Consider the following 21,041-nt stretch of genomic DNA (forward strand, 5'->3'; position numbering starts at 1 on the left):
GGGATGTCCTTGTCTCATCGCGCACCAGCGACTCCTGTAGCGGGCCAGGCGCAGTGCGCGCTAGCCAAGGTTGCCAGGTGCACGGTGAGACAAGATAGTAGCTACTACAACAATTGAATACCACGAAATTGGGGAGAAAAAGGGGTAAAAAAAAAAAAAAGAATACAATTAGGCTGTGGAAAATTAGCTGAGGTGAGTGCTGCTCATGATCATCTTGTCTAGTTGGCACATTGATTAATGCTGATCAGAACATTGTGTCAGCCAGCATGTTATGTAGCTTAACAAATGGATGATTTTGTTCTTCAGTCGCTTAGTACCGTAGGCCTACAGTCTTAATTAATCAAAGTGATTTCCTTCTGTATATGGGCAAATAAGTATCTATACATTTTTCTATCCGGTGTAGTTCTATTATTTTTGCTTGATCGTGTGTAGGCAACTCCAAAAGCCCGCAGAGGTTGTGAAATATGAACACGACACTCACATGCTTTTGAAAATATACATTGCTATTATTTTATCGGTATCATGATGAAGATACTCTCAATGTAAGACCCTACGCCTGCTCCCTAACAAAGCAGAGGGGGGATAGGAAAGCGATGAAACATGAATCAAAAAATAATGGTCTTGCCTTGGGCTCAGTTTCAAAAATATTGCTTTTATGACAACGGTTCCACAGGTTGCCGTGCCGCAAGTTGTGTGGGGAAAATATTATTTGTATTTGTGTTTTCTTAGCCAACTATAAAATATGTTGTCGGTTTATTTCACAAAATATTCTAGGCCTATTGATTTCATGTGCGTGGTGCAGACATGTTGCCTGTAGGCTGCACAGACCAGTAACACAATTCAACTATATGCCATTCTATTAATTTTAAAATGCATTTTTATTATTTTATCTTATGTTTCTTAGGACCTGCCTATTACAAATTAATAATTGATGTCTTTGTGATGTTCTACAGTCAATGGATTGAATAAAATAGACGTCCAGACACATCAGCCCACATCTAGTCCCACTCCAAAACGTGCTGTTGTGCACGGGAGATATAGAAAGCTCATCCCGGCAAGGATGTGGTAAAAAGACTGAATGAATTGGGTTCTAAAAAACAGTTCCTGATTTATTTTACAGGCAACATACCGTGAAGGCTGTCTGTAAAGTGACCCCCATGCTTTTTGCTGTGATGCTCATTGTAGGCTTTGCAATGTTCACACCTCTCCCACTGCTTCTGTCTCCTCTTTATCTTGTATCTCTTGCTCCCCCTTCGGCTCTCCCCACACCCTCTTCAGTAACCTCCCAACAAGTTCTGGCTATATGTGTATTTCCTAATGATCAAATACATTAATCTCTCTTTGTCGCTCTCTTTGTCGCTCTCTTTGTCGCTTTCTTTCTCTCTCAATTTCAATTCTTTCTCTCGCTCTGTCCCTCTCTCTCCTCCAGGTGCTGGTATCAGTGCAGTCTCTGATCCTGGTGTCGGAGCCCTACTTCAACGAGCCGGGTTACGAGCGTTCACGCGGAACCCCCAGCGGCACACAGAGCTCCCGCGAGTATGACGGAAACATCCGGCAGGCCTCCGTCAAGTGGGCCATGCTTGAGCAGATGCGCAATGCCTCGCCTTGCTTCAAAGAGGTGAGCCCCCCCCCCCCCCCCCGCCCTGCTATCAGGCTATCCTGCAGTACCTCACCCTTTCAAACATAGTTAGGTTACCCTGCATACTCTTTGAAAGGGGTAAGAGTATTACATAACCCGGAGCCTTCTTCCTGTTACTGTTAACCCTCACCTTTCCTGACATCTCAACCAGACCCACGTCAGTGTATAATAATGCCTAAATTCTATTGTAGTAGCATTCTCTGTCATGGATTACCATAACACTCAGCATGCTCCTTTATTACAGTAGCTACCAGCCTCTGCTTAATAAAAACGGTCTGATACAGGCCCAAAGTCCTTCACTGTCCTTTATTACAACAGTGGCAGATAATAAATTCAATGTTGATTAATTCCAAGGTAGATAATATCGGCCCCGTATTTGATTTCCTCCTGTCCTTGACACCGGCTGCGCAGGCTGATAGCGCAGTAGATGCAGTCAGTCACCAACTCGGCCTAGAGAGGTGGAGCGAGGGAGAGGATGGGGGAGGGGAAGATGAAGAGAGGGTAGAGGGAAAGAAAGTGAAGCAGAGGGAGATTGGAAGGTGGTAGAAGAGGTGTTTCTAATGATTTCCTCCAGGCAGGGGAGGCTTGTGTCAGCACCACATACGTGGCCCCTGTGTAGGTGCTGCTGTCTGATGGAGGGAACTTAAGGCACCACAGCCAGATACACAGCTCTAGTTAGGCTTCTAACATGTGCTGTGTCTAATCACTCACACTGCGAGCAGATAGAACTCAGCACCCGACATTCCACTCACTCTCTTGTTCCTCTTCTCTTCTCCTCTGTCACATTGTATCTCATTGGAGCTTCATGACACAGCAAGAAATAACTTCTTATTAATGGCATTGTCATTGGCTTTGCTCTGTCGTTCGCCCCTGTGTGCATGTGCACACACACAGCCAACATCGATTTAAAATATTGGATTCTGGGAATGTGGACCTGGATGAGAACACAGAATGAAATTAAGATCCCAGGTGCTTGCTGCTCTGCCAAGCATCTTGGCTTTGCCAAAACAATAATGTATTTTCCGGTCGCTCTCTACCTGCAATCAGAAGAGAGGACAGGACGTCTGTCTGTGGGCCTCAACCTGAGCCTCTGGACCAATGTTTTCCTTTAGCCAGACATTATTTACTAGGCCGTCAGACATGGTGATCAGCCCTGTGAGCAGACCAGACTGGGGAGACAGAGTAGGGATGTGGACCTTTGGAGAGCACTGCCATGTCCTCTATCTCTCATTTGTATAGCGAGACAGGGAGGAAGGCCAGTTGACACTAAAACTGCTGGGCTTTGAAGGACCCCTCCTTCAAGCTAATGAGCAGTCATTTTGCCTGCAACATTCTAATAGTGCAATTTCATATATGCTATTGCAAAAATTCTAATTTGGTTGTGTTAATGACGATCTAAGGTAACATTAGAATACTCACCTTCCGAGTGGTGCCGAGGTGCTTGCTGTGCCACTAGAGATCCTGGTTCGAGTCCAGGCACTGTCACGACCGGGAGACCAATGGGGCGGCGCACAATTGTCCCAGCGTCGTCCCGTTTAGTGGAGGGTTTTGCCGGCAATGATGTTCTTCTCCCATCGCGCACTAGCGACTCCTGTGGCGGGCCGGGAGCAATGCACATGGACACGGTCGCCAGGTGCATGGTGTTTCCGGGTTAAGCGGCATTGTGTCAAGAAGCAGTGCGGCTTGGCTGGGTTGTGTTTCGGAAGACGCACGGCTCTCGACCTTCGGCCTCTCCCGAGTCTGTACGCAATCCTGTGACATGTTTTCTCCAAAGAAAAGTATGAATGACGCTTCCAGCTCATCAACAGACAGATCCCAGGCAGTGTCTCCTTACTCTGTGTGCGCCTTAGCCACTGTATAGTCCCTGAAGGCTGTAGTATGTCCATACAGGGCATTCAGAAAGTATTTAGGCCCCTTCACTTTTTCCACATTTTGTTACGTTACAGCCTTATTCTGAAATTGAATAAATATTTGTTTTTCCTTATCAATCTACACACAATGAGCAAAAACAGTATTCAGACCCTTGACTCAGCACTTTGTTAAAGCACCTTTGGCAGTGATTGCTGCCATTCTTCTCTGCAGATCGTCTCAATCTCTGTCAGGCTGGATGGGAGCGTTGCTGCGTTGTCTTGGCTGTGTGCTTAGGGTCGTTGTTCTGTTGGAAGGTGAACCTTCATCCTAGTCTGAAGTCCTGAGCGCTCTGGAGCAGGTTTTCATCAAGGATCTCGCTATACTTTGCTCTGTTCATCTTTCCCTCGATCTTGACTAGTCTCCCTGCCCCTGCCGCTGAAAAACGTCCCAACAGCATGATGCTGCCAGCATGCTTCACCATAGGGATGTGCCAGGTTTACTCCAGACGTGACGCTTGGCATTCTGGCCAAAGACTTCAATCTTGGTTTTGTCAGACCAGAGAATCTTGTTTCTCATGGTCTGAGAGTCCTTTAGACATGGCCTGGTGCCTTTTGGCAAACTCCAAGCGGGCTGTCGTACCTTTTACTGAAGAGTGGCTTCTGTCTTGCCACTCTACGGTGAAAACCTGATTGGTGGAATGCTGTAGAAATGGTTGTCCTTCTGGATGGTTCTCCCATCTCCACAGAGGAACTATGGAGCTCTTGTCAGTGACCATCGGGTTTTTGGTCCCCACTCTGACCAAGGCCCTTGTCCCCCGATTGCTCGGTTTGGCTGGGCGGCCAGCTCTAGGAAGAGTCTTGGTGGTTCCAAACTTCTTCCATTTAAGAATGATGGAGGCCTCTGTGTTCTTGGGGACATGCACTGTCAACTGTGGGACCTCATACAGTGTATAGACAGGCGTTTGCCTTTCCAAATCATGTCCAATCAATTGAATTTACCACAAGTGGACTCCAGTCAAGTTGTAGAAACATCTCAAGAATGATCAATGCAAACCGGATGTATCGGAGCGCAATTTCGAGTGTCATTGCAAAGGGTTTTTTATTTTTAATACATTTGCAAACATGTCAGCATACCTGTTCTCGCTTTGTCATTATGGGATATTGTGTGTAGATTGAGGAAAGAAATGTAATCACTTTTAGAATAAGGTTGTAACGTAATACAATGTGGAAAAAGTGAATGTCTGAATAATTTCTGAATGTACTGGAAACAACTAAAGCTGGTGAGTGCATTGCTGATGTTGTTTGCTTGAGAAGTAAGGGCTGCTCTCTGTTGACATTTTGTGTTGATAATTGGCATGACGCATTGTCATCGGCTTGTTCTATCTAAACGGTGTCATCCCATCTTCTCTCCTGTCTCACGTTTCATTTGGTGGTGGCGTGGGCACCTGCACAGTGTGCACCATTCTGGCTTTTTTGCACTTAGGCCTAGGAGGTGTAGATTATTCAGGCTGAGGCTCAGAATCAGAAGACTAATCATCAGAGGTGTCATGAATCATTTCTTCACCGCCATCTGTGGTTTTCATTCAGATCTTGCAGTAACGCTAACACAGCATGTGCTTCCATTCATCTTGGTCTTCTTGCCATTGTAAATTACACACACTCTCACTATCTACTCTAAGTAGGCCAGAGTAGACTGATAAAACTGCTTGGATTTGGTGGACTGATATCGGGTACATAACATTTTGAGATTTAAATTTGAATATACCAATTCAATAGAATGGCCCGTCCTGTTCTTCATTCACAATTGGTGATTAAATAATTATGCATCGCTCGCTTCCCCTCGTTCATCAACTCACCCTTTCTCCCCCTTCATATTTGACTTCATTTATTTCATCTGTTCTATGTGTGAAATTAGTTTAGGTTCAGTTTCGAGGCAATTATCAGGGTGATTTAACAACTGAGCACGGCACATTCCACTGTCAGGAGAAGGCGCGGAGCAGGCCCTACTATCTGGAAAAGGAGGGTCAACGGGGGACATCGTTCAAAAAATTGGTTATAACTCCAGTTCGGTTTGTCATATTGAGATTCTAACAACGGCATTGTGTTATATAAACTTATTTAGGAAAAGTCAAAGACGGAGGGGGGCATGACTTTAGAAATGGCAGTGTGATATTTTATTTATTCATGAGCAGTCAAAATGACTGCTTTAACGGTTCTAGTGTTAAGTGATAATGAGAAGCCGGTGTTCGTCTTGGAGCGTCAAACCGTGCTAACATATCCTCCAAACACCGGCTTCGAGAGCATTGACTTTTATGCAATGTGTTACCAACATGTTCAAATAATGATTGACCTTTTTTCATAAAACATTTTATTTTGATGAATTTATTATTAATATTTCCTCCTTCCACTGAACAGTCCCGATACAAATCTAGGGTTGCTACCCAAGCTGGCTGTTCCTTTACTCTGTCAGTTCGGAGAGACGCGACCCAGTCGTGAAGTATTTTTGTTCCATGTCTATGGACTCGACTTAAATGCTGACCAGACCAGACACTTCGCGTGCGCGAGCGTCGCAAAATACATTTAGAAATACATTTCTGCACGATAGCGCACGCGCGCAGCCGGTTTGGGTACCGTGTCAGTCGTTCGTTCTAAATGTGTCCCTTGCTTGCCAGCTAAGCAAGTACAGTTAAGTTAGTCACGTCAAACAGTGCTGGCAGAATAACAGCAAAATAGCTGCTGCCACTCTCTGTTTATCATATATGCGTTGTCACTTTAACTCTACATTCATGTACATACTACCTCAATTGGGCCGACCAACCAGTGCTCCCGCACATTGGCTAACCGGGCTATCTGCATTGTGTCCCACCTCCCACCACCCGCCAACCCCTCTTTTATGCGACTGCCACTCTCTGTTCATCATATATGCATAGTCACTTTAGCCATATCTACATGTACATTCTACCTAAATCATCCTGACTAACCGGTGTCTGTATGTATCCTTGCCACTTTTAGAGCCTCGCTACTGTCTTTTTACTGTTTTATTTCTTTATTTCTTTACTATCTTTTCTATACTATTTCTGCACTATTGGTTAGAGCCTGTAAGTAAGCATTTCACTGTAAGGTCTACTACACCTGTTGTATTCGGCGCACGTGACAAATCAACTGATTTGATTTGGGTTTCTTTAAGCTGTTTTCTGAAGTGCTCTTTCGCCAGGACACTGTTCATTCAGAGGAGCTAGACAACTACACAGCTAACAATCACTTCAGGGGGCCTCCCGGGTGGCGCAGTGGTTAAGGGCGCTGTACTGTAGCGCCAGCTGTGCCATCAGAGACTCTGGGTTCGCGCCCAGGGTCTGTCGTAACCGGCCGCTACCGGGAGGTCCGTGGGGCGACGCACAATTGGGCTAGTGTCGTCCGGGTTAGGGAGGGCTTGGCCGGTAGGGATGTCCTTGTCTCATCGCGCACCAGCGACTCCTGTGGCGGGCCGGGCGCAGTGCGCGCCAACCAGGTGCACGGTGTTTCCTCCGAAATTGGTGCGGCTGGCTTCCGGGTTGGATGCGCGCTGTGTTAAGAAGCAGTGCGGCTTGGTTGGGTTGTGTATCGGAGGACGCATGTGTCCCTTGTAGCGATGACACAAGATAGTAGCTACTAAAACAATTGGATACCATGAAATTGGGGAGAAAAAGGGCAAAAAAAAATGTTTTTTAAGTAAATAAAACAATCACTTCAAACTGAAGCTGGAAAGACAGCAAACTAGCTGCATTTCATTTCGTTTGACCTGTTTTTCTTTTGACATAAATTTGTATTTATCCATAAAATTGTGCGGATTCCTGATTTTGTCTGGCTGAGAAGAAATGTCTGTCTTAGCCTGACAAGTTCAAGTGGAGATCAAATTTCACTTTTGAAACGATGTTGTAAATGTCGGAGAGACACACAGCAAGGTTTATACAAATGGTTTTCAACAGCAGAGATATGTGACCCGTTTCAGGAAACTAGGCGTATGTTCACAGGAGAGCCATTTGAACTAAACTTTGTTTTTTAATTAAAAAAAATGTTTGTCACAAATGCCTTCTGGAACATGTGAACTTTCATGTGCCTTAATAACAAACTTGTATGCCATCTGTAAGTATGAACAAAATTGTTAAATTACAAGCCTAGTTAGTTTAGCCACAGAAAAAATAGCCACAGAAAAAAGACAGCAACCTTCCCGCTAGCCATGTCTGTCGGCACATATGCCGCTGACAGGCATGGCAGTTCTGCTTTTAGCTCCTTAGCAACTTTGCAGGATTTTGCCCTGCCTAATATACATAGACCTGGAATCACTGGTCACTTTAATAATGGAACACTCGTCGCTTTAATGTTTACATACTGCTTTACTCATTTCATATGTATATACTGTATTCTATTCTACTGTGTTTTAGTCAATGCCACTCCTAATATTTATATATTTCTTAATTCCATTATTTTACTTTTTAGATGTGTGTGTATTGTTGTCATATGTTAGATTTTGCTGCGCTGTTGGAGCTAGAAACACAAGCATTTCGCTACACCCGCAATAACATCTGCTAAATATGTGTATGACCAATCACATTCAATTAATTTTTTTTAAATTATTATTATAATTTTTTGGGGCTGAGATGAGTGGGCTGGACATGCCGAGAGATGATTTCAGATTGGCCTGCCATGTAGCACGTTTCTGTCTGTAACATGAGCTGGTCAGTATGCGGAGGTAATCCTTTCTAACGTGGCTTTTTTGAAAGATATCACGTAGTACAACTGCGTTTTGAAATAAGTGGAATTAGAGTATGATAGCTAAGGAGATTCTGGGGTTTGATTGCAAATATGCAGACGGAGTCTAAAAGAGAACACACAGAAGGTAGCTAGCGACATGTCTAAAAAGACTCCACTATACAAGTAACCATTTCAATAGAATGTTCATGATGTCACTGCATCAACTGTCGATAGACGTAGCTGGTAAATTCGCTCTGGCTATCTACTCTATCAGAGCACTCTTGTCTGAGTGTGCCAGAGTGCAGAATAACTGACGAATTTACGAACGCTTACCACCCGTTGAATATGGCCAGTGTCAGTAAACGTTGGCGGCAAAAAAGCTTAATTAGATTTGTTCCCAGCAACACAGTTAGTCACCAAAGCTCTGAATAACATAAAAACAGCCTAACCAGTCCTGCTAGAGCGAGTAAAATGGTCAGTGAGAGCTGTTCTCTAATTTGTGTTTGGAAGTAGCTAGCAAGCTAGCTAACGTTAGCCAGTTAGCTTGGGGGTTTGACTGCCGTTTTTAGGTCAGAAAGCTCAGATCAACCCTACTCCTCGGCCAGAGCGTCCAGTGTGTGTGCTCTGAACACTCCAAATGTACGAATGGACAATCTGAAAACGCTCTTGAGTTTACGAACACACAGTGCGCACTCTGAGCACGCTCTGGCTCTCCAGATAAGATTTTTTGTACTTGGCCTCGCGTGTGAATCCTTAAAGCGATGCTGAATGGGTGTAGGCAGAGCCCTCCAGTAGGTACCAAAACAGGGGCCATTTTCTCAAAAGTGAGGTTACAAGTTTATCAACATTCAAAGCAGAATTACTTTCCCATTGTTCCTTAGCTGTAGTGTATGATATACAATTTTGTAGCTCTGAGTCTCTACTTTTATCCAATGTAAATATCAAATTTTGCTACATAAAACCGAATTGAGCCAGTCAGTAACAAATGCTAGTTTTAAAGAAAGGGGATATAATGTCTAGATGCTTTTTTACAGTGATGATTAAGTTCATAAATTGCCTGGTTGGGCTGAAGAGACCATGGATTGCGCAGTGAGATGGATCAGTAAATGGGCATTTCACTGTCATAGCCTTAGCCGGTGATAACTTGTGGAATAGACACCGACTGGAATGCGGGGTTAACCAATCAGCATCCAGGATTAGACCCACTCATTGTAAAAATTGAAAAATTATGGAGGCTTGTCCGGGATCTATTTGGCCCCATGTGATCCCATCTCATAGAAATAGAACCGTACCTGGAGAAGTCTTCCCACGAAAAAGATGTAGATTCTCAACAGGATTACCTGGAGAAATACATCAACTAGAGGAAGACATTGGCATAGATTGCCTATTTGCACAAACAGAAGAATCCGATGTACTGTATAGTTCATCAAAGACAAATGGTCTCCAATCCTTTGAGGTAGCGGTACTGTTGAAGTACATTGTGTGTGTGAGTGAGTTCAAGACAGACACCCAAACTGTCACGTCAGCTGCTCCCAGTAATATTCCATGCTATGTGGTAGAAGCGTGGCAGTGGCATTTTCGGGTCCCAGGGTGAAAATCGTCTGCTTTTGCATGGCAGCAGTCTCTGTAATAAAACCACAGGGATCTGACGTCAAAGCGGCTCAATGTGAAATGGGCCATTGGAGCCGGGAGCTGGAGAAAACGGCAGGTCTCTACAATACTGCCTTAGTGACATCCTGAAATTCAATTAAGCTCGTGAGACACTCCTACACGATCTTGCGCTGCCCTTTCCCCATCTGAGCCCATGGCAGAGACAGAACAAAATACCAGCTGCAAACAGAATAGCTGCGGCACGCGCACACATACTGTAGTAATTGTCTCCGTTTTGATGATGCTGCGTGCTCAGCGCTGTCTCTTTCCACTCATGTAAACAGTGAAAGCTGTGACACTGTAGACATATTTATTTTTGGTGCCGGGGTATTGTGTGTGAGAATCCCACATTTCTATGCCCTATTTATAGTCTGAGATGGAGAATAAAAAGCAACCTTGAATAATGCAGCAGGAGATTGTCAGGTGGAATTAGGAACAACAGGTTGGCCGTTGAAAAATAGATCCTATTTTGTATGTGAGAGAGCGAGTCGGGGGGGGGGGGGGGTCCCATGCGCGCAGCCTGCTCGAGTGTGAATAGGCCATTAGGGGAGGCTTTGCTGTGGCTGACATCTCAAACCCACCACTCCAAAGCGCTTTCCCTCAGGAGCTTAGCGAGACCGACACCACTGTCCTCTCTTCATAGGTCGGTCCACACAAGAATGGAGCTCATTATCAAAGGGCTTTCCCATAGAAATATAATTCTACATCTATGGGGTATTCACTGTTGTGACGATGGGGGAAGTTATGGAGTCCTTTATGAGACCAGCATGTTGTCTTGACCTCTGCCAGCCCTGACCGAGTCTACTATATACAGTGTGGTAGAATCACAATCCAAGGACCTCCCAGAGCAGATGGAACTAAGCTACCTTACGTGTTCATTTATCATGTAAACAAGAGGGGGATGCATCAGTGGATGGACCGCACACACAGTCCTGCTTGCACACCCTGTCAAGGAAATAAGTGATTGTGTTCAGCACACTCCATTACAGTGCATTATTTCTGGGTTTTAGCGAGACACCTCTGCCCAGTGGGACCTATCGAGGCTGGGGAGTTGACTCCTCTCTGAAGGACCTGCTAACCCAGCACAGCTTGGTTCAGAATATTGCAGGCTGCTGTATAGTCTCGCTGGAGGTTAAATAGGGCTCCTATGTTGGGTTTCGTGACAGAGAGGGAGAGAAAGCCAAGAGTGGAGGAGTGATGTGCCACAGCTGCCAGGATTTCCATGGCTATGCTGGCAAGGAAATTGTTCATTCCCCTAACCTCACATCTCCCCTAACCTCACATCTCCCCTTCCTTCCCATTTCCCAATTCCGTGGCAGCGACTGCTTGCCTCTGCAGAGTGTCAGTCAAAAGTGACGATGGGGGCTTTAGAATGTCACTGTTTAGTCACCGGATCTGAGTGACTGAGGAGGACCTCGTCTTAGGCAACATGCGGCGAGGGATTCTGCAGGAGTGCTACTGTTGAGCATCTCCTCGTCTCTGTCAGGAGAGGATGAAGTGGTGTGCGGGCGAAGATTTGAGAATGCTGACATTAACCGACACAAACACACCACTCGACGCTGGGGCAGTGGTGTTGAAGTCGGCGTGAATAAAGCTGGGCTGTTTTTCCTGTCCCAGAGGCCGACTGTCCAGAGGCCATGCCATCTGCCCGTTTGGAGAAGTAGGCCCTCGTTTCTCTCTCCTCCAGCCCCCTTTGCCCACCCCACTCTCCCCGGCCTCAGTCCCAGCTGTAGTCACACTCTCCCTCCCCCACTGATGCCAAGGCACTTGACTGCAGCTCCAAACTGATTTACCCCTCCAGAGAGTTCTGTTGTCCATCTCTACTCCGTTTGAACAGTGGCAGTATTTACGGTGCTGTAGCATAGTAGACCTGAGCTGCCAGAGTCGGCAGAGGAGCAGACCAGGGGCTTAGCATGCAGCAGGCAGGCACGCTGTGTCAGAGGAGCAGACCAGGGGCTTAGCATGCAGCAGGCAGGCACGCTGTGTCAGAGGAGCCTCAGGATGATTTTTTTATTTTTTATTCTCACCCTTGACCCCTTCGAGTGTGGAGCAAGCAGAAAAACATGGAGACACACGTCTACCCTCTGGCGTAATGAGTGGACGGCAGCATTACCTAAAAGGTCACTTAGTTCATCTGTAAATAGAGTACACAATCAGCAGACCATGCCAGTGTGTGCATTTGTCTGTTTGTATTGTGTGTATCTCACATGGATTTGTTGGTGTTTTTGTGTGTTCAGTATGTGTCCAGCATACCGTTTACAGGTCATTTGTCAAGACACCCTACTCTGATGGGTACACGTGTTCCATGTTCAGTGACTCTTGGATGGAAGCGTTGTGTCCATATCCATGTGACCAATGTGTGTACTGAAATGCCAAAAGTCACATGTGCAGTGCCCTTACAATATGAAACGCCCCTGGGGATTTAGTCCTTTTGAATTGGTAAGCATTTCTAAATGGCTATGTTAAATGGAGGTCTACCACATAATGTCAGGCCTAGATCTGCCTCTGGGCTTTCGCTTGTAGTATGAGCCCTGTGCACACGTCACCACTGTGGCTCGATATCTGCAAATCTGGGGGAAGTTGCGTAACGCCGGGAGAAAGGTTATAGTTTTTATTTCTGTTTGTTTTTCTGTTTTTGTTTTAAGTTAAATTTTGTTTCAGTTAGTTTTAAGACCTGATTTGCTAGTTATATTTAGTTTTAGTTGCTTCAAAATATTTCTATTTAGTTTTAGTGTTGAACAGAAAGCATGTGTGAGGCTAGGAGACATTTGTTGTATTGTTTTTTAGGATGTCACTTTTTGCGACCTGGGGGCAGTAAAACATAAGGTGATGGTTCAGGTCATAGGTTAGGTTTAAATTCTAAAGTATCAATGTGACTTGAATTTTAATGGAATATCGCCGAGACGGGTGCAAAAAATATGTTGGAAGAACTATCTTGCCCATGTTTACAACAATCCAATGCTTTTTATCTTTAGTAGTACATGTACCTAGAATCACGTTATCTACCTAGACAATCTTTTCCCTGTTAGCGAGTGGTGTCAGGAGCCCTCAACCCAATCAAAAAATGTATACAGTGCCTGTCAAAGGTTTGGAGACCTACTCATTCAAGGGTTTTTCTTAATGTTGTATTATTTTCTACATTGATGTCTTCACTATTATTCTACAAACTATGAAATAACATGCAGTACTAACCAAAAAAGGTGTTAAACAAATCAAAATACATTTTAGATTTTAGATTCTTCAAAGTAGCCACTCTTTGCCTGGATGACAGCTTTGCACACTCTTGGCATTCTCTCAACCAGCTTCATGAGGAATGCTTTTCCAACAGTCTTGAAGGAGTTCCCACATATGCTGAGCACTTGTTGGCCTCTTTTCTTTCACTCTGCGGTCCAACTCATCCCAAACCTTCTCAATTGGGTTGAGGTCAGGTGATTGTGGAGGCCAGGTCATTTGATGCAGCACTCATCACTCTCCTTCTTTGTCAAATAGCCCTTACACAGCTTGTGGGTGTGTTGGGTCATTGTCCTGTTGAAAAACAAATGATAGTTCCACTAAGCTCAAACCAGATGGGATGGCGTATCGCTGCAGAATGCTGTGGTAGCCATGCTGGTTAAGTGTACCTTGAATTCTAAATAAATCAGTGTCCCCAACAAAGCATCCCCACACTATCACACCTCCTCCATGCTTCACGGTGGGAACCACACATGCGGAGATCATCCGTTCACCTATTCTGCTTATCACAAAGACACAGCGTTTGTAACCAAAACTCTCAAATTTGCACCGATCTAATGTCCATTGCTCGTGTTTCTTGGCCCAAGCAACTCTCTTCTTATTATTGGTGTCTTTTAGTAGTGGTTTCTTTGCAGCAATTTGACCATGAAGGCCTGATTTCACGCAGTCTCCTCTGTTGATATTGATGTTGAGATGTATCTGTTACTTGAACTCTGAAGCATTTATTTGGGCTGCAATCTGATATGAAGTTAACTCTAATGAAGTTATCCTCTGCAGAAGAGGATCTTCATGTCTTAAAGTAAAGATGGACTGTAATTTCTCTTTGCTTATTTGAGCTGTTATTGCCATAATATGGACTTGGTCTTTTACCAAATAGGGCTAACTTCTGTATACCACCCCTACCTTGTCACAACACAACTGATTGGCTCAAACGCATTCAGAAGGAAAGAAATTCCACAAATTAACAAGGCACATCTGTTAATTGAAATGCATTCCAGGTGACTACCTTATGAAGCTGGTTGAGAGAATGCCAAGAGTGTGCAAAGCTGTCATCAAGGCAAAGGGTGGCTACTTTGAAGAATCTCAAATATAAAATATATTTTGATTTAACACTTTTGGTTACTACATGATTCCATGTGTTATTTTGTTTGTCTTCACTATTATTCCACAATGTAGAACATAGTCAAAGTAAAGAAAACCCCTGGAATGAGTAGGTGTCCAAACTTTTGCTTTTGACTGGTTGTGTGTGTATGTATATATATATATATATATATATATATATATATATATATATATATATATATATATATATATATATATATATATATATATATATACACAGTGCCTTGCGAAAGTATTCGATCCCCTTGAACTTTGCGACCTTTAGCCACATTTCAGGCTTCAAACATAAAGATATAAAACTGTATTTTTTTGTGAAGAATCAACAACAAGTGGGACACAATCATGAAGTGGAACGACATTTATTGGATATTTCAAACTTTTTTAACAAATCAAAAACTGAAAAATTTGGCGTGCAAAATTATTCAGCCCCCTTAAGTTAATACTTTGTAGCGCCACCTTTTGCTGCGATTACAGCTGTAAGTCGCTTGGGGTATGTCTATCAGTTTTGCACATCGAGAGACTGACATTTTTTCCCATTCCTCCTTGCAAAACAGCTCGAGCTCAGTGAGGTTGGATGGAGAGCATTTGTGAACAGCAGTTTTCAGTTCTTTCCACAGATTCTCGATTGGATTCAGGTCTGGACGTTGACTTGGCCATTCTAACACCTGGATATGTTTATTTTTGAACCATTCCATTGTAGATTTTGCTTTATGTTTTGGATCATTGTCTTGTTGGAAGACAAATCTCTGTCCCAGTCTCAGGTCTTTTGCAGACCATCAGGTTTTCTTCCAGAATGGTCCTGTATTTGGCTCCATCCATCTTCCCATCAATTTTAACCATCTTCCCTGTCCCTGCTGAAGAAAAGCAGGCCCAAACCATGATGCTGCCACCACCATGTTTGACAGTGGGGATGGTGTGTTCAGGGTGATGAGCTGTGTTGCTTTTACGCCAAACATAACGTTTTGCATTGTTGCCAAAAAGTTCAATTTTAGTTTCATCTGACCAGAGCACCTTCTTCCACATGTTTGGTGTGTCTCCCAAGTGGCTTGTGGCAAACTTTAAATGACACTTTTTATGGATATCTTTAAGAAATGGCTTTCTTCTTGCCACTCTTCCATAAAGGCCAGATTTGTGCAATATACGACTGATTGTTGTCCTATGGACAGAGTCTCCCACCTCAGCTGTAGATCTCTGCAGTTCATCCAGAGTGATCATGGGCCTCTTGGCTGCATCTCTGATCAGTCTTCTCCTTGTATGAGCTGAAAGTTTAGAGGGACGGCCAGGTCTTGGTAGATTTGCAGTGGTCTGATACTCCTTCCATTTCAATATTATCGCTTGCACAGTGCTCCTTGGGATGTTTAAAGCTTGGGAAATCTTTTTGTATCCAAATCCGGCTTTAAACTTCTTCACAACAGTATCTCGGACCTGCCTGGTGTGTGCCTTGTTCTTCATGATGCTCTCTGCGCTTTTAACAGACCTCTGAGACTATCACAGTGCAGGTGCATTTATACGGAGACTTGATTACACACAGGTGGATTGTATTTATCATCATTAGTAATTTAGGTCAACATTGGATCATTCAGAGATCCTCACTAAACTTCTGGAGAGAGTTTGCTGCACTGAAAGTAAAGGGGCTGAATAATTTTGCACGCCCAATTTTTCAGTTTTTGATTTGTTAAAAAAGTTTGAAATATCCAATAAATGTCGTTCCACTTCATGATTGTGTCCCACTTGTTGTTGATTCTTCACAAAAAAAATACAGTTTTATATCTTTATGTTTGAAGCCTGAAATGTGGCAAAAGGTCGCAAAGTTCAAGGGGGCCGAATACTTTCGCAAGGCACTGTATACACACACACATGTATTTTTGGTTGTGGATTGCGGGGTGCGTCCTTTGCCATTGCTGTTAGGCCTAGCTTGTGCATCCCTATCTATTTAAAACATCTCTACATTTACCCACCAGATTCAGAAGCTTGAAAAACCCTTATTTCATGATTTGTTTTTATTTTATTTTGTTTTGATGACAAAGATGGTTTTAGTTTTTGTGACGGGTTTGTTAATCATTTTATTTCAGTTTACTAAATCGTTTTTTCATGATTAGCTTTCATTTTAGTTTACTATAATAACCTTGGCCGGGAGTAGGAGCACTTTGTTTGTAAACGGCTACGAGGGAGTTGACCGTACCGATCACTATCCCACGTTTACCCACCAATGTGACCTTGAAGGATTCACGGCAATCAGCTGGGGAGCATCAGAGAAATAATTTGAAGTAAATCAAGCAGGAGAGGAGAGAGGGAAGCAGAGCCCAGCCCCATTCTCCAGATTGATCCTGGTACATATCAAACCAGCGGCCATGACAACTAATCCCCCAACAATAGTTGTGAAACGGAAAGTGAAGAGCAGTAGCATCCCGATTTTGTCTGCCACAGAGACTCATGCTGGGATGAGGGATGGAGGGGTCGGGGGGGGATTGGTACTGAGGAGTGGTGTGTGTAGATTGACATCACTGACACATCACTCATCGCAGCATGTGTTCGGTAAGGGGGGGGCTGAAGTGGCTGACTGGAGCGCAGAGCAAGGCTTGCTGTGACATCAGAGAGACCTGGTGATAAACACTCCCAGACCCACAATGTGAAGTGGGAGAGACTGAGAAAGCAGGTTGACAGCCAGCCCTGCTCCATTCAAATAGAGAGCTGCCTCCCAATAATTAAGACTATCTAGATCGCCACACAGTTCAATACTAGGCTACATCTCATCTAATCTATCTAATCTTGGTCTCAGTGGAGAGCCAATTCTGCCCCTCTGTTATATTCTGATTTGGTGGCTCATTTCTTTAGCGGGTGTAACAAATAGTCATGTCAGTCATGCTTTGTTTTGACAGGCTTGATTTACCCATGTTTCTGGATCTGCTCGATCCTATAGTCATTTTATTGTGTTCCGTGTCTACCAGCAATCATCCTGTTATTAGATTATTCTCATTTAATCAGATTAATCTCTGGTAAACTCTATCAGAATAGGCTGAAGACAGAGGTTGGTTCTTGGTTGTGAGGCATCTTAAACACACGCGCACACACACAGAGTGTATTGATATTGGAGATCTGATAGCCCCTGGGTTTTTCCATTGCTAATGCTTTTTGCTTATGAATAATTTGAAGTTCCTACTTGTACCCAGCCTCTCAGGCTCTGTGCAGACCTGGAGAACTCAGTCAAGGGTAACGTTGCATAGCACTCCTCCAAACTTTTTCAGTGGAGAAATGGTGCTTATATTTATTAAGTTAACGCTGCACTTCAAATCAGCATGCCTGCCCAAATCCAACTCCCTTTCCAGTCAGAGTGAAATAAGACCAGTCCTCATGCTGCTCCCTGTTGCAGAGGAAAACTTTCAGAAGTGTTGGTGTGTTGCCTATTCAGAAATATGCCGAACAAATTGTATTAGTTTGTGTCATTGCACTCACCCTTTCCTTTGTCATTTACAGTGTGAACCGTGGGGTATTTCAAGGGATTTTATTTCCAAAGCTGGCTGGCTCACTTCACCATTCCATAATCTGGGCCATTGGACAGCGGTTTAGTAATGTTACATTAGGATTATATTGAAGGCAGAACAAAGGGCAAATTTGATTGAATTATCCATGCATTATACTCATTGTCCTCCAATGTGTCATGGAAGCAACATTTACAATTCCCAGCCTATTTTATGCATTCCATAGCCTATAACTAGGGCCCGTACATGTGTACAGGAAAAACTCCTGGCCCTACTAAATGGCTGTAAACCAGAAATGAGTTTCAATAATGTTACTGCTGGTAAACGTGCTGCATGTTTATCTGAGACTCATGGCTGTTCTCATCCACAGGTGATCCACAAACACTTCTACCTGAAGCGGGTAGAGGTCATGGCACAGTGTGAGGAGTGGATCGCAGACATCCAGCAGTACAGCAGTGACAAGAGAGTGGGCCGCACCATGTCCCATCACGCTGCTGCATTGAAGGTAAACAAACGCACTCTTCAGCTACAGGAGAACCTTGAACCATATCAGAACGTGGTCCTTCACCACAGAAGGTAACACCTCATCCCCCTTTCACTTACGTTTACACACACAAGTGCACACAGTTCTGGTTTGTGTTAATGAGGTCTGAATTGGTCTCTCCCTGATGTTTATGCATGGTGGACAGGCTTGATTCATGCCACAGCTGGCTTCCCCCTCTGACCGTCTCGAGGCGGCCCGAGCAGATAAGGGACCCGCGTCCTACTTCACTCAGCGCTCACTGGCAGCAAGGCTCCCTTCCTCTGGCTGTTAATAGCCACAATTAATACCCAGTGTAAATAATCTCCCAGACACCCTGATATAGACTAAAGGACCACAGCAAGCTGCTCACATTGCTGTGGCAACACTCAGTGCTGTTTTTAAAGCAGGGCCACAGAGTTCTTTGTAGTCCCATTATCTTCAGGGCTTTTTTTTTCTCTTGCTCCAGCAAATAGTTTCAGATTCTGAAATGATGGGTTGATCTTTAGTGCACGTTCTTGATTCCTTTCTCCTGGTATTTTTTTTTTAAGGTGATGTGTGAGAAGTGGTCCCTTTTTTCAGTACTTCAGTAGTATCCAAGATACTCTGCTTTGGCAGTGAAAGGGCAACTGGAATGGGTTAATGTGAGCTCCAAGTGTATTTTAGACAACTTAAATGGTGGGTTTGAAGTTTGTATTGGTTTGGAAGAGCGTTTAGTTCACAGGCTTTGTCATTATTGTTGGGAAGAGTATACATCTATTTCCTCATCAGAGCCCATGTTTGTACTTGCCTCCTCACAGCATATAGTAGCTCTTAACTGAGCCCTATGTGATAACTCTGTCCTCTTTCCCTCTTTCCCCATCCAGAGGCACACGGCCCAGCTACGAGAGGAACTGCTGAAGTTGCCCTGCCCTGAGGGCCTGGAGCCTGACGGGGAGGAGTTCTCAGACAAGAGTGCCGCCCTCGTGGTCAAGGAGCTGGCCAATCAGGACGCGGAGAAGCCGAGTGGCAGCCAAGACGGCACCTGCAGTGAGGGCCCGCTATGAGTCCCGCCCCTCTTTGCTCCCCTCCACCCTAAGCCGCGGCCACTCCTCCTCACAACTATTACTATTGTTATTAAATAGACTTTGACGGCTTCAAAGCACAAGCCACCATTTTGTCAATATTTGTATGTAAGAATCTAATTATGTAATGGCTGAATAAAGAGGACAAAAAAACTAGATGAGAATGAAACAGCTTACAAACCAACAAAAATTAGACAAAACTCCAAACTATGCTATGCCCTTAAGGAAACAGTCGACAAACAAATTACCTTTTTATTTTTACCTGTATAACAGTGTAAACTGTTCGTGCTTTTTTTTTTTTTCAATTGTGAAATAACCACTGATTGGTATGTTATTAAATTTGTTTATGTATACATAATGACAGAGGAAATCACTGAATATATAAGGGAACTAGCCTACCATTAGAGAATAATGTTTACTGAATGTTAATTTCAATTGTTTGGACTGTTAGTGCAAGGACAGTTGTAACCAGGAATATATTGGTCGTTCTTTAAGTATACTATTTAAAAGAAAACATACACTTTCCTGAATTTGAGAAATCTTCTGGTTGCCCCATGACATCGCTTTTTTGATTTCTACAGGATCCTGTAAACTTCAATAAAGGCTGAAATATACATTCTTAATTGCAATGATTACTTGTTACCCTTTTTACAGGCTGTTCAAAAACGCTATGAGCAAGTTTTTTTTGCCTCTAATTCTCAATGCAAGTTTAATAAATGCAACCTGTTTTAATTTTCCCGGATATATACATTGATCTGATTGTGTAGATAAGAGTCTGAGTATGTAAGATTTGGGATATGTACCGGTATGTGAAGGCTTCTGAATGTGTGATTTGGTGCGTATTCAACAATCCCACTAAGATACAAAGCTGCTATGTGCCTTTTATCTACATTGACATCATACCAAATACTTTGAAAAAGTTAATTCACTGATTATTTGACATTTCTACACTTTGATCGCTCCGCTCTGTCTGAAAAAGGTTGATTCCGGTGAAAGAAAAAGCACTTAATATTTTACTCTCTCCCGGTTAAGTCACATACTCCTTTTGGTAGGACATTAAATGGAGCTTGAAAATGTGGATTGATTGTGCAAATGCTTCTTTCTGCGTTGTTGAACACAACTTGGACTTGAACCTCTTAAGGAAAACATGGTACCAATCCACATGGGAGCATAAGCTGCTACTGTAAAGTGACTTGGAAGGCCCAGTGCTTATTACCAGTGCAGGGAAATGGGCCATCTATATGGGTAGAATATTTAACTGAAGTATCTAGATTTTTTTTTTTCAAATAATAATAATTAAATGTCTTTGCTGGTGCAGTTTGTAGCCATCCGCAGCTAACTGTCAGTCCTCTGTGTTCTCCTATACTTACCATAAGATAAGCTTATATCGGCTTATACCGGAATTACCAAAGTCAACATCCAGCTTGATCCAGTGCCTTAGGTGTCTCCTAAGCAAATATACACAGAGTGGACAACATTTAAGAACAATGTCCTAGTATGTAGTTGCTCCTCCCCCTTTGTCCTCAGAACAGCCTCAATTCATTTGAGCATGGACTCTACAATGTGTCGAAAGCATTCCACAGGGATGCTGGCCCATGACTCCAATGCTTCCCACAGTTGTGTGAAGTTGGCTGGTTGTCCTGAGGGTAGTGGACCATTATTGATACTCACAGGAAATGTGAAAAGCTCAGCAGCGTTGCGCCTGGCACCTAGTTCCGTACTCAGAGGCACTTAAATATTTTGTCTTGCCCATTC

General features: G+C 43.7%; 1 protein-coding gene across 20 annotated transcripts in view; it reads left to right on the plus strand.

The window, feature by feature from the left end:
* LOC139411172 (baculoviral IAP repeat containing 6) overlaps window positions 1–19,900 on the plus strand; it is a 158,844-nt gene extending 138,944 nt beyond the window's left edge. For all 20 annotated transcript variants that reach the window (XM_071157089.1, XM_071157148.1, XM_071157191.1 and 17 more), the window contains 3 exons: window positions 1,430–1,618; window positions 18,073–18,207; window positions 19,089–19,900. In XM_071157089.1, the coding sequence (XP_071013190.1) occupies window positions 1,430–1,618; window positions 18,073–18,207; window positions 19,089–19,268 (504 nt within the window). In that variant the 3' untranslated portion in view covers window positions 19,269–19,900. The remainder of the gene's footprint in view (window positions 1–1,429; window positions 1,619–18,072; window positions 18,208–19,088) is intronic.
* Window positions 19,901–21,041: the final 1,141 nt, after the last annotated feature.

This window comes from Oncorhynchus clarkii, chromosome 1 (assembly GCF_045791955.1).
Source record: "Oncorhynchus clarkii lewisi isolate Uvic-CL-2024 chromosome 1, UVic_Ocla_1.0, whole genome shotgun sequence".
In the NCBI taxonomy this organism is placed as follows: Eukaryota; Metazoa; Chordata; class Actinopteri; order Salmoniformes; family Salmonidae; genus Oncorhynchus; species Oncorhynchus clarkii.